At 35.5% G+C, this 14,871-nt stretch overlaps 1 protein-coding gene across 3 annotated transcripts in view; it reads left to right on the forward strand.

Annotated features, from left to right (window-relative positions):
* Positions 1-14,871, forward strand: part of KIAA0825 (KIAA0825 ortholog) — a 428,728-nt gene that overhangs the window by 124,705 nt on the left and 289,152 nt on the right. For all 3 annotated transcript variants that reach the window (XM_027545600.1, XM_027545602.1, XM_027545601.1), the window contains 3 exons: positions 2,323-2,484; positions 11,443-11,537; positions 14,327-14,554. In XM_027545600.1, coding sequence (XP_027401401.1) covers positions 2,323-2,484; positions 11,443-11,537; positions 14,327-14,554 — 485 coding nt within the window. The remainder of the gene's footprint in view (positions 1-2,322; positions 2,485-11,442; positions 11,538-14,326; positions 14,555-14,871) is intronic.

Here is a 14,871-nt window from a genome sequence, read left to right on the forward strand (position 1 = left end):
TAATTCAGTCACTCAGTCGTGTCCGACTCTTTGAGACCCCATGGATGTAATTCTTTGGCGCTCAGCTTTATAGTCCAACTCTCACATCTATACATGACTACCAGAAAAACCATAGCTTTGACCAGATGGACCTCTGTTGGCAAAGTAGTGTCTCTGCTTTTTAATACGCTGTCTAAGTTGGTCATAACTTTTCTTTCAAGGAGCAACTGTCTTTTGATTTCATGGCTGCAATCACCATCTGCAGCGATTTTAGAGCACCCCAAAATAAAGTCTCTCACTGTTTCCCCATCTATTTGCCATGAAGTGATGGGAATGGGTGCTGTGATCTTAGTTCTCTGAGTTTTAAGGTAACTTTTTCACTCTCCTCATTCATTTTCATGAAGAGGCTCTTTAGTTTTTCTTCGCTTTCTGCCATAACTGTGGTGTCATCTGCGTGTGAGAGGTTATTGATATTTCTCTTGGCAGTCTTGAATCCACCTTGTGCTTCATCCAGCCCAGTGTTTCGCATAATGTTCTCTGCATAGAAGTTAAATAAGCAGGGTGACAATGTACAGCCTTGACGTACTCCTTTCCCAATTTGGAACCAGTCTGTTGTTCCATGTCCAGTTCTAACTGTTGCTTCTTGACCTGCATACAGATTTCTCAGGAAGCAGGTCAGGTGGTCTGGTATTCCCATCTCTTGAAGAATTTTCCACAGTTTGTGGTGATCCACACAGTCAAAGGCTTTGTCATAGTCAATAAACAGAAATAGATGTTTTTCTGAAACTTTTTTGCCTTTTCAATGATCCAACAGATGTTGGCAATTCATTCTCTGGTTCCTATGCCTTTTCTAAATCCAACTTAAACATCTGGAGGCTCACGGTGCACATACTGTTAAAGCTTGGCTTGAAGAACTTTGAGTATTACTTGGCTAGCGTGTGAGATGAGTGCAATTGTGCGGTAGTTTGAGCATTCTTTGGCATTGTCTTTCTTTGGGATTAGAATGAAAACTGACCTTTTCCAGTCCTGTGGCCACTGCTGAGTTTTCCAAATTTGTTGGCATATTGAGTGCAGCACTTCACAGCATCATCTTTTAGGATTTGAAATAGCTCAACTGGAATTCCATCACCTCCGCTAGCTTTGTTCATAGCGATGCTTCCTAAGGCTCACTTGGCTTCCCAATCTAAGATGTCTGGTCTAGATGAGTGATCATACCATCATGGTTATCTGGGTCATGAAGATCTTTTTTGTATAGTTCTTCTGTGTATTCTTGCCACCTCTTCTTAATATCTTCTGCTTCTGTTAGGTCCATACCATTTCTGTCCTTTATTGTCCCCATCATTGCATGAAATGTTCCCTTGGTATCTCTAATTTTCTTGAAGAGATCTCTAGTCTTTCCCATTCTATTGTTTTCCTCTATTTCTTTGCATTGATCAGTTAGGAAAGCTTTCTTATCTCTCCTTGCTATTCTTTGAAACTCTGCATTCAAATGGGTATTTCTTTCCTTTTCTCCTTTGCCTTTCACTTGTCTTTTTTCAGCTATTTGTAAGGCCTCCTCAGACCACCATTTTGCCTTTTTGCATTTCTTTTTTTGGGGGATGGTCTTGATCACTGCCTCTTGTACTATGTCATGAACTATGAATCCACAGTTCTTCTTGCACTCTGTCTATTAGATCTAATCCCTTGAATCTATTTGTCACTTCTACTATATAATTGTAAGGGATTTGATTTAGGTCATACCTGAATGGATGGTCTATTGGCTTTCCCTACTTTCTTCAAAGGTCTTCCTTACTCAGATTTCACCAAATTACCCTAATAATGTTCTTTATAATAAGATAAAATACTGATCATGTATTGATTTCAGTTGTCATATCTTTTTAGACTCCTTTTGACTAGAACATTTTCTAGTCTTTGTGTTTCCTAACATGACACTTTTGAGGAATACGTCAGCTTTTTGGTAGAAAATCCCTCAGTTTACTTTTATCTTATACTTCCTTGTGACTAGATTCAAATTATGCCATACCTTAAAAAAAAAGAAAAAAAGAATTGTATAAGATATGATTTTGCAACAGCAAATCACATTTCCTATTAATAACTCTGCATCATTTAACATAATTACTTAATTGTCATGTTTGCATCAAACAATACACTTATCTCTAGCTTCCCAGTGGGGGAGGGGAATGATTCTCCTAGGAGATTTTATCTGTATTTACTAAAGAAAAAACTTGATTTAATCATTAAGGATCTTGTTAATTTTGATGGCTTAAGGAGTCATAGATTGTTCTAATATTGAATGAGAAAACATATAACATGTTCAATATTTTTGATCTACTCTTTTTACAGTTACTCCTGAATACCCACAGAAAGGAAGAAACTTCTTCCTCTCCTTAGATGAACTCAAGTTCTTATCACAGCTAGTAAAATCATTTTTGAAGTTGGAAAAAAATGTCCAGGAGTTGTTTGAAGAAATGTTCTTATGGCTCCGGATACCCAGGAATACTTCAGGTAAAATGCTCTTCTGCACATCTATAATTCTCTCTGTTTTTGCCTCCTGCTAATTGAATCTATACCATTACCTGAAAAAACATATATATGTGGTAGAATTTACAATAAATATTAAGTATAAAGCACACTGTGGAATTACATTTTTATCCTTTGTATGTTGTCAATGGATTAAGAAATTCATTGAATAGTTTGAATTAAAAAATCATTGTAAGTAAATCTTGGATCATTATCTTTAACTAAAATTAGATCAACATTTTTTTTAAACTCAAAGAAACACAACCTGGCCTATGGAAAGAACAAGCACACTGGATGATCTAGTAGTACCTTTTTTTGTTGCCTGATGACCTTGAGCAAAATATTAGTTTCCTTAGACCACCATTTTGTCATCTTTAAAATGATAGTATAGGACTAAATCAAGTTTCTCTTTATTTTCTTTCAGAATTTGGTACTTTAGATTCCAATATACTATGTAGAATTTTGAGAATTTAATGATTTAATGAATGCAAAATATTTAAGGGAATGTCTAGCATATCATAAGCAGTAAATATGAGTTGTTACCATTGTAATTATAGTTATACAGTAAGTTATTTTTAGTTAGTCTTAACAAAATTCTTTTTTAAAAAACTGCTATGTGTGTTCGAATACTATTTGTAACATTAAAGGTAGAATTCAGAGGCACAATGGGTTAAGGCACATTTTCTGTTTTCATATCTGTATTTATAAAGATTTTCATACATATCGGAGTGAGTTATCCAAAGTTCTCTTTTACATAATGTGCCATGTTATTTTAAGGAGAATAAATGTAAATAGTGGCTGCATTTGCAAAACAAAGTGAGGGAAGCAAGTGATTAACAATTAATCTACAAACTGCAAAACCAACTTCCAAACCTGATTTCTTAGTGAAGAATTACATTTAGTTTAATGTATTTCTTTGTTTACCTAGCCTAGGTAGATAATGTTAGAAAAGTTATAGAACTGGAGTTTACTTTATATTAAGCATAGCTTACTGGCCTTCTGTGTTTCAGGTTAAGCTTAAATAGCACTATTAAATCATAAAATAAATAATGTAGATCATTTTTTCCCCCAAATTTGGTTGTAGTTTGAAAAAAAATATAGAATATAGATTTCTGAATCTGACAAAAATCAAATGAGAAAAATAATGAAAACATAGAATAGATATGAAAATTAAAAGAATGAAAGGTTAGATTTATTAGGAGGTAATGTGAGCCCTAAGGATCTAGAGGATTCTTAGATCTAGAGGATCTAAGGGGATCTTCTAGATGGAACTGACCAGATCAAAGAGAGATCTGAATAGAGAAATATGACGTTCTGATTTTTATTGACTTGTTGGTGCCACAAGCAGCTGGCACTTGGTGTGGTGCGCATCCATCATGCCTGGCCAGATTTGGCATCTCTCATCCACATCTCTTGTAGATCTTTTCTGAGGTATGGTTTAAGAAACAGGGTGAACTCCAAAGTATCTAGATCCCTATCCATTTTGATTCATCTTATATTAGTCTTAGGCAAGGCCCTTGAAATAACTCAGTTCTGAGAACTTTATTCTTCTTAAGGGAAGCATAAATTCAAACCTAAAATTGTATAGTAGAGGTATTGTAAAGATATAAAACTTAAATAGCCAACAATTGAAGCAAAGATTTGACATATACTGATTTCAGGAAAGGAAAATAAGAAAAAGCTGGTTCAACAGCACTGGATTGAGATCAAGCAGTGTTGAGACTTGCAAATGCTGTGCATGAGAGCAATAATTAGGTTCATTGAATAAAATTAACAGAGAAAATATATAATTATTCCACAATATACTGAGTGAGTGAGTGAAAGTTTCCCAGTTGTGTCCGACTCTTTGTGACTCCATGGATTGTAGCCCACCAGGCTCCTCTGTCCATGGAATTCTCCAGGCAAGAAAACTGGAGTGAGTTGCCATGCCCTCCTCCAGGGGATTTTCCTGACCCAGGGATCAAACCTGTATCTCCTGCATTTCAGGCAGATTCTTTACCGTCTGAGCCACCAGGGAAGTCTTACCCCAAATTTGTCATCACCTAAACAGCTTGGCAGATAAAAGAAACTTCAGTATCATTTTAATAATACGTATTATAGGAAGACATTTGTGTGTTACCAAACATAGTACATGGAAGGAAATTTGAAGAATGACTATAAGAAATGTCTAAGTATTAGAACATCTTGTTATGAAATATGTGTTCTTCATTCATATATTTTTGTAACAAAGCCAAGATTTAATCTAACATAACTTCATGTAAATGACTTCCTGAAAAGAATATCTTGAGGGAAATCTTTAAGAAAAAATTTAAATCTTTTATTCAGTGTAGCCACATTAATCAATTCTTATCAAAAGACTTGGCTTCTTCAATCCCAAAGGAAACGATTTTTGAACGATTAAAAAAAACAGATGAATCTTAGGTTATCCTGATAGTTAATGCTTTGCTTAGAAAACTTGTGTGGGAGAGAAGGTGGTTCAGATCAAGTCATTTGGTTTTTGTGTATTTATTTTGATTGGAGCATATTTTGCTAATAAAGATCTTGGAAGGAGTTGCCTACTATGTCTATGTAACCAAAACAATATGATGAAAAACAAGGTTTTTTTATTCCTTGTCCAGATGTTTTAAAAATATCCAGGTGTTTAACATCACACAGAGAAAATATAAAGATGATTAACCAAATGTTTTACTCTTTTACTTTGATGTTTACTACTATATTGTATATTTAGCCAAATTGGCAGTGCTTTTAGGAATTTGAATTTGACACGATAGATTTTTGTAGAGACACAAGACATATTTTCTGAGAAAGAAAGGATATTTAGTTATGATATTTACTTGCTTTTGTTTGGTCATGATTCTATGGTTTTCTCTTTTGGTCATTTCAGAAAAATGATATGATATTATTTGACTGCTGTGGTATCTTACTGTATTTCTTTTAGGTCATCTTATCTTATGGCGTGGCCTCAGGTTTAATTTATGGAGCGCTTCGAATACTCCTTCAGAATAAAGCTGCTCTTCGGGCAGTTCCTCAAATTTTCCAAAGGTGGCATCTGAGATTTATCTAAACCAGGAGGTTTCTTGGCCCTCATTTTTTCTTTAGCCCCAGCAATGACAAAGAGCAATGGCTGCTTCAATTGGATGTAAGAAGAACACTTAGGGTTTGTCTCAGAAGAATCAAAGATTTCAGATCTTCTGAAAGATTGTTTGTACTCTTAGGGGGTCTTAAGAGGGGTCAAATGGCTTCTAAGAGTTCCTTAGCTAGATGGTTACGGGCTTGTATTAGGGAGGCGTATGTAGTTAAGGTAAAGAGGCTCCTAGGGTTTGTAAAGCTCATTACACTAGGACTTTAGCTGTTTCTTGGGCAGAGAGGTCGAAGGCTTCCACATTGGAAATTTGCAAGGTGGCCACCTGGGCTTCTCTTCATACTTTTCATAGTATTATCTCTTGGATGTAGTCTCTTCTACAGATTCAGCTTTTGGTGGGAGGTTGCTTGTGAGCCAGAAAAGAACAGTGAAGAAAAGAAAGACTCGTAGTTCCCACTCAGAGCTGCCAACAAGGCAAGTTGCTTTGTAGTGCGCACAATGGGAGCCTATGAAGACCAATTTGGGTGTGAAAGTGGATGTCACAGAGAAGCACTGCCAACCTCTACTCTCCATGAAAGAAAGCAGCAGTGTGGATGCTAACCAGAAGTGTAAAATGAACCACAGCGAACTCCGTAGGGAGAGGCTGTTCTGCAGCTGGCATCCCTGTGACCCTCTGCACTCTACTGAGGGCCTTTATCTGGGCATGTTCTTAAAGAAACCACTGTTGATTGCATGCAAATAACTATGCTTTAAAACGATGAGCCAAAAAGGGGGTACCTTTTCTAGACAATGTTAATAAGTGTATAGCTTGTCCAATATTAATTTTAGATAGGTGAAATAATTTGTTAAATGTTCAAAGAGCTCATAACATTTGACAGTGTCAAATTTTGAAATTGACCATTTTGAATTCCAAACAAAAATAAAAATGCCACAATCTGTTAAAATCGTGAGATATCCTACTAGTCTAGATTCAGTGTTACTAATCCTGCCTTAAAATAATCCTTTTGGCTTCTCTGTATACGATTAAATTTTTAAAAATCTTTTTAATTGGAAGGGGAGAAGATTATGCTATATAGGTTATCATATTTGCTCAATAATTCTTTTTCTATCTTACTATAGAATTGCTCACCAGCAAAAGAAGTCTTGGGAAGCTTATCTTATTTTTTAATTCATTTTGAAAATAGGCAGATGGTTTTTATAAACATCAAAGCCCATTACTTTGAGTGAATAAACATAATGTATTTGGAAATGAAATGATAAATACAAGCTAATTAAACTTTTTCATGTTTTAAACTATAGCTATACAATGACAAATAGTTATTTCCAAGAGTAGATCTGCAAAACTTGTACTTTGAATTAATGTTATTTTTCCAGGGTAAATATCTTTTACATCAGTTGTTTTTATGATCTATCTGTAGAAAAGTAAAGTAGCATTAAGAATCCAAGTGTTACCTCTTCATGTCATTGACAACTTGATCTTTATCATTTTTTCTTTTTTAAAAAATATTTTTTGAATAATAGTCCAGGCATACAGTAAAAGTTTTAAGCAAGTTAAATAATATATGGTTAAAATGAAGACTTTTTCCAATTCACTTGCAAAATCACACAAATCTTGTCATACTCTACAGAGATCCTTTTTTATTAACAATTATGTAGAAACACCTCATATTCAGAAAAACAGCTGAATGGTTTTCTATTGCTGTATGTACCACAATCACCTCCACCTTGTTTTTTTCCTCTTAATTTTGCTTCCACAAACAGTGATGTGGCAAATTTCTTTGACCTATGTCTTGTGTGTCCTCATGTATATCTGGACAGTAATTTTCTAAAGTGGAATTGCCAAGTAAAAAGCACTGATCATAGATAGGATGAAAAGACAAGACATAAACTGAGAAAAATATTTGCAAAATACACATCTGATAAAGGTCATGTATCCAAAATATACAAAGAACTCTTAAAATTCAACAGGACAACAAAAAACTCAGTTTAAAAATGAGCAAAAGATCTGGGGAGCTCACCAAAGAAGATACACAGATGGCAAATAAGCATATGAAAAGATGCTCAGCATCATATGTCATCAGAGAAATGCAAATTGAAACAATGAGATACCATTATGCTCCTACTAGAGTGGACAAAACCCAGAACACTAACACCACCAAATTCTAGCAAGGATGTGAAGCAACAGGAACTCTCATTCATTGCTAATAGGAATGTAAAATAGTATATTCTGGATGGTATTGATGTATCTTATAAAGCTAAACATTGTCTTGAAAGTGAAGTCGCTCAGTCGTGTTCAGCTCTTTGTACACGATCTAATAATCACACCCCTAAGTATTTATGCAAATGAGTTGAAAACTTATGTCCACACAAAACCCAGCACATAAATGTTTATAACAGTTTTATTCTTAATTACCAAAAATTGGAAGCAGCTAAGTTGTCCTTCAGTATAATGGATAAACTATGGTATGTCAATACATTGGAATATTATTCAGTGATTTTTTTTTTAAAGAGGTATCAAGCCACACAGAAACATGGAGAACTTAAATGCAACCTAAATGTATGTTGCTAAGTGAAAGGACCTAATTTGAAAAGCCTACATACTATACGATTCCAACTATAAGACAACCTGGTAAGCAAAAGTATAGAGACAGTAAAAGATCAGTGGTTGCTAGGGAGAATACAGAGAGGAGAGGAGAGGTATTGTAGGTGGAGCACAGGTGATTTTCAGAGCAGTGGAATTAATATGTGTGATACTAATGGTGGATGCATGACATTGTGCATTTGGCAAAACCATAGACCTGCACAACACAAAAAAATGATCCCTAATGTAAATTATGGGCAAACTTAAAAAATTATTTAGCTAATAATAATCTATCAGTATTGGTTCATCGAAAAAGCAAGAGAGTTCCAGAAAAACATCTATTTCTGCTTTATTGACTATGCTAAAGCCTTTGACTGTGTGGATCACAATAAACTGTGGAAAATTCTGAAAGAGATGGGAATACCAGACCACCTGACCTGCCTCTCGAGAAACCTATATGCACGTCAGGAAACAACAGTTAGAACTGGACATGGAACAACAGACTGGTTCCAAACAGGAAAAGGAGTATGGCAAGGCTGTATATTGTCACCCTGCTTATTTAACTTATATGCAGAGTACATCGTGAGAAACGCTGGGCTGGAGGAAGCACAAGCTGGAATCAAGATTGCAGGTTATCAATAACCTCAGATATGCAGATGACACCACCCTTATGGCAGAAAGTGAAGAGGAAGTAAAAAGCCTCTTGATGAAAGTGAAAGAGGAGAGTGAAAAAGTTGGCTTAAAGCTCAACATTCAGAAAACTAAGGTCATGGCATCTGGTCCCATCACTTCATGGCAAATAGATGGGGAAATAGTGGCTGACTTTATTTTTCTGGGCTCCAAGATTTCTGCAGATGGTGACTGCAGCCATGAAATTAAAAGACGCTTACTCCTTGGGAGGAAAGTTATGACAAGCCGAGACAGCATATTAAAAAGCAGAGACATTACTTTGCCAACAAAGATCCATCTAGTCAAGGCTATGGTTTTTCCAGTGGTCATGTATGGATGTGAGAGTTGGACTATAATGAAAGCTGAGCACCAAAGAATTGATGCTTTTGAACTGTGGTGTTGGAGAAGACTCTTGAGGGTCCCTTGGACTGCAAGGAGATCCAACCAGTCCATCCTAAAGGAGATCAGTCCTGGGTGTTCATTGGAAGGACTGATGTTGAAGCTGAAACTCCAATATTTTGGCCACTTGATGTGAAGAGTTGACTCATTTGAAAAGACCCTGATGCTGGGAAAGATTGAGCGTAGGAGGAGAAGGGGTCGACGGAGGGCGATATGGCTGGATGGCATCACCGACCCAATGGACATGGGTTTGGGTGGACTCCGGGAGTTGGTGGTGGACAGGGAGGCCTGGCATGCTGTGGTTCATAGGGTCATGAGGAGTCGGACACGACTGAGCGACTGAACTGAACTGAACTGATTGGTTAATCAGTTGTAACAAATATCCCACCCCAAATTAAGATGTTAATAGTAGGGGAAAATGAAGGCAGAGCTAGAGGAAGTATATGGGAACCTTGCACTTTCTGCTCAATTTTCTAGAAAACTAAAACTGCTCAAAAAGCTAAAGTCTATTAATTTTTTTTAAAAAGTATGTGCATTGAGAGATAATTCTGAGCCAGTTTGTCATATCTATTTCAACTAACAGTATTTTTGTTACACAGAATTGTTTTACATCTTCTCTGTCCTTCTGAAAAACCTCTACCTTGTATCTTTTGGGAAAAAATTCCATATTTTCTTTAATAACCTTATAGTTTCATTTTTCTTTTTTTAAAAATCTGCTTAATCTGGATTTTATTTCAGCATTGAAATTGACCCTTATTAATGACACTATCTTCTGCAAAAATGTAATAAAACGTAAGCCACAGAAAGCATTTTAGGTTAAATGGTATAACACTGATGTAAAACCTCATCTATGTTGTGATGTGTGTTGAGAAATGAAGCAGAATTCCTCAAGTGCAGTCCATGGCTCCTTAAGGACCATGAATGTGTTTTACAAGAGGGCTTGGGAATCTCCAATAGCATGTGTGAGTTTGTGTACACGCACACAGTCATATTGTGCATTTTGGATCAAGTGTTCTGTCACTTTAATAAAGTTCTCAGGAGTGTTCACAAATCCAAAATGATTTAGAAACACTAGACTTGAGAGAAACTTTTCCTCAGAATAAACTGACAAAATTTCTCAAAAGGATGTTATCAACTACCAGATGGAATATTTACCTCTTAAGAGAATGTTTCTGTGAATTGTATTACTTAGGAATCATTCATAATTAAGCTTATAGAACCATATTTAGAAAAACCAAACAAAAAACCCCACATATTTTCTTCATGACTGTGCTTTTCAGGAGGAGCCCTACTGATAAGAACCACTAATATTTGGAAATTTGTTTGCCCTGGACATAAGGAGAAAGTGCCTCTTAAGATGATTAAAATAAAAGAATAATTAATCATTGTGTACCATTCATCGTCATATATCAAGTCTAAGTGAAACCAAAAGAAAATTGCTAAGTCATTTCATATCAAATTAAACTATAATTGCTAGAACCATAATAGAAAATGGAAATACTTCTTTTGGGCATATTTATTCATTACATTTTGGTATATTTTTTTTTCCCATGGAAAGAATTTTTTAATTCTAAAAAATGAAAGCTGAGGAAGTATTTCCATTTTTTTTAGTTTCCATTTTAGAAGCTAGAGATCATTTCTTATCCATCTCAGTGTTTGTGTTTTTCCAATAAATTATTGATAAATTCATTAAGAGTATAACTTTTCTTGATATTTTGGTGTTTATCCACATGTTTTTGTTCTCTTGCTTCCAAATAGGAAATATTAATGTGTTAAGGAAGACCACCAGCTTTTAAAGCAGTACTTTGGAATTTAACATTTTAAATGAACAAGGAAATTAATATTTAGTTTGTACTCAATTTATCCTACATTATTAACATGAAAATGAATTAATTATAAAAGGATGTGATTTTTACAGATTATATATACCTGCATGTACATCAAATATGAATATAAATAGCATATAAATTCCATCAAATTGTATGTATAGAAGAGGACTCTGTATTTTGATTCTGTCATTATCATAATGGAGATATCATACTACATGTTTTGGACTGTGTTCTTTGTATCTTGATGTGTGTGTGTGTGTGTGTGTGTGTGTGTGTACTGTGGATAGAGCTTTTCTATGTAATTAGTAACTTTAACCTACTGATCACAATGGTTTGTTTTTCTTAACGTACGTTTGTGTGTTTGTTTCCTTTTTATTGCACAGGAATTTTGGAGACATCCAATAGAGAAGTTGTAATAGAGAAGCCTAGAACAAATGAGACCAGTATTACTTCAGAGCAACTGCTACCAGTAACAGAGGTAAGTGAAGAAAAATGAGTGGTGGTTTCTTATGCATATGCAGTAACATTCTCGTTTTCCTGTGACTCCATTATGAATCAGAACATCTTGATTTTTACCCTTTGCCACTAAAAAAAATTGGCTTACAAATTTTGATGAAAATTGAATTTAGTGGGAACACTGCTCTGTTGCACGGTATGTTCCATGGAAGCAGTAGGGAACTGGTGGTGAAGAGATCTTTGTTCTCATCCCAGCTCAGGGACTACCCCTTGAGAATTTGGACTGTAGACAGTTGTTGAAAAGTGACAAAGTGGTAATTAAAAAGGGAAGGAACAAGGAGAGAATAGTTTGAACTGGCCTCTTATTTTAGTGTGCTCCACGGGTCCCTGTTTTTTCTCAGATCCATCACCACTCTTCCTCTATTCCGTTCTGTATTTTAGAGAAAAACATCCTCCGGGTGTTCTTGCTTTCTGGACCTGGGAAGGTTTGGCCAATGAAAAGCACTGAGGGGAGACTGGAAGGTAGATGTTGGAGAAAATCAGGGGATTTCTTCCGCTCGCTCTGTGTTGGGGAACATGTCCAAGAGTAGCTATGGCTCCTTCTCCTCCTCCATGCTTCTCCCCACGTACAGTCCTCTCTCTGGTTTCTGGTCCACAGGGCAAGTCGGCCTCTTTCACTCCTTGTGACATTGTGGGATCTTTAGTGGCAGCATGTAGAATCTTCTAGTGGTGACGTGCAAACTTTAAGTTGCATCATGTGGCATCTAGTTCCCTTACCAGGGGTCGAACCTGGGCTCCTTGCATTGGGAGCATGGAGTCTTAGCCACTGGACCACCAGGGAAGTCCCTATACATCGTGTTTTAATATAAAATCAGAGTAGATATTAAGAAATTAGCATTAGGTAGTAGAAGAAAGGGATTCAATGGGGAGCTCCTTGGCACACAGAACAGAAAACCATATTATTTCCTCTTCTTTCTTGGATCAACTAATAAATGTTCTGCATTCTAACTGGAATGTCTATGATTTCAAACATCAGATGGGAAGAGTAGGAGTAAGCCGATGATGTCTTATGTAAATAAATAGACTTCTAGGAGAAGATTTGAGTAGTAAAAGTTTTCAGTTTTTTTTTTTTTTAAGAGCAGCTATTAATGTTCTTGCTTTTCCATATTTTGAACAGATACCTTCAAAGGTATTAAAATCACATATAAATGACTGTGGACGAAGGTAATCATTATGGCACACACACCACCCACAAAGTCACTGTGACCATGATAATTAATGGCAATTTTCCCCATAACATATTTCCTTGAGTGCATGAATAAATGATTTTAATGAATAGACATTACCTGGTGGGGGAACAAAAAAGCAGAGTTTTTTTGTCGTGGTTAATTTTTATGAAGGTAGGTTCCTTTTCATATTTCTATCATAAACGTGTCTCAAGAAAATACCTATATGGCATAGGACTACACACATGGCACTTGCAAAGTTTCACTTAGGAGAAAAGAAACTATATGAGCTGAGTAGATTAAATGGTTGATTCATTTTATGTAATAAAAAGATGAGAGGTATATCTTTAAGCAGGCCATATGACGCTAAAAGTCCAAATAGACTTTAGAAAGGATATGAGAATTACATCTTAATTATAGGCTTAATGAGGAGAGCCACTTTTTCTGATTAGGGAGTTAGGGAATCATAGAATTTTAGCTCTAGAAGATAAATCACCTTTATTTGTTCTGCATATACAAAAAGCATTAGATTAATGCTTAGTGAGAATTTTGTATACAAGAAAATTAAGCTAATGATCATAATCTCAGTAATTTTAGACTGAAAGGAACTATAGAAATCACTCAATTCAGCTCTTTTATTTTTCCACCAAAAAACTTGAAATCCAGAAAAATAAATAATTCAGTTAGAAATATCAAGCCTAGAGTCTTCTGAAGTTGGGGGTAGGTAAATTATTGCTATCAGCAAGATCACACTAAAGAAGGAAAAGTTTAGTACTAAGCATAGATTCAGCCTACTATCCATAATGTATTTACACTTGAGAGTATATTAGAGGGCTTGAGGGATATATCCATTTGTAAATATATTGCCACATGAGCCAAAGACCAAAAAAAACCCAAAAATAACACCGGCCTCCACGCCAGCCTTCCTGCTGTCCACATACAGAGCAATGCAAATTATTTTAATTCCTCATTTTCTGGAACAAAAGTAGTGATGCTTACCACTTTATGGGTGGAGAAACAAAATAAAACTCTACAGCAATAAAAATCTAGAAACATGCAGCGGTATATTTTCTCCAAGAAATTTATTTCTTATTGCTATTTTTTTGGCTTGTCTGGATTTCTGACAGTGAAAAAGAAATAAAAGATTGAATATTAAATGCTGTCTTATGTCGCAATACTTGTTAACAATAAACTATAAAAAAGACTATAAAAATCTAATTTAGACTTTATTAAATATATTGAATTTAAAGGTTGCTTTACGTGATAAATAGTAAGTAGAACTTTCAGCTCTCATAAAGATGGTTTTATTGAACTATATTTAAGAGATTAAATTTTGAAAAAAAAGTTTTTGATTAAATCCACTGATGAATTAAATTGAAATGTCAGTATATTACTGTGTATAAAGAATGCACATGTTTTGTATATTGCTTTATTCACTGGGTAATATTTTCAGGTTATAAGAATGGCTTTTACAGTTTATCAAAGAATACCTATATTCAACATGCTGAATGAAAGTAATGCTTTTATAACACTAGAAACACTTGTTGTTAAGATTAATATAACTGAATATAAATTTATATTTCAGGCTACTTTATTAGATTTTGGCTGGAGAAGTGCATTTAAAAAAGTATCTCTTCCCATGGCACATAGTATAACAACAGCCATTGAAGATTTTTCTGCAAAAATTCTCCAACAGGAACAGAATGAAAGGTTTTCAACTGTGAGCTATGCTTTGGACCTTGTAAATGTCCTGCCAGTTTGGCAAGATAGCTATGTGGTTCCTGAAGCAGACCAACCAAAGAAAATTGCAGAGGCAAGTGTTAAATGAAATCCTTTCAAATTAGATTGGCGTATGAGATTTTCCTTCATAAACCATTGCAAAGGGAACCAACAGAAAAATGATGGGATCTCTTGGGAAACCCTTGGCCCTTGACCCAGCACCATGTTTTCCTGGTATCCATGGACCACTGCTAACAAAAAAGGACTCAAACCTGGTGCCAACTTTTTGCTCCATGAATCTGAAGCAGCTAAAGAGAGGGCCTCTGTGACTTCCTGGGGACCTGGGGAACGGCCTGTTTGTGTGATACCTTTGAGTGACTGCCCCCCGCAGGAGAAATTTAGGAGGTTGAA

This window comes from Bos indicus x Bos taurus, chromosome 7 (genome assembly GCF_003369695.1).
Source record: "Bos indicus x Bos taurus breed Angus x Brahman F1 hybrid chromosome 7, Bos_hybrid_MaternalHap_v2.0, whole genome shotgun sequence".
Classification (NCBI taxonomy): Eukaryota; Metazoa; Chordata; class Mammalia; order Artiodactyla; family Bovidae; genus Bos; species Bos indicus x Bos taurus.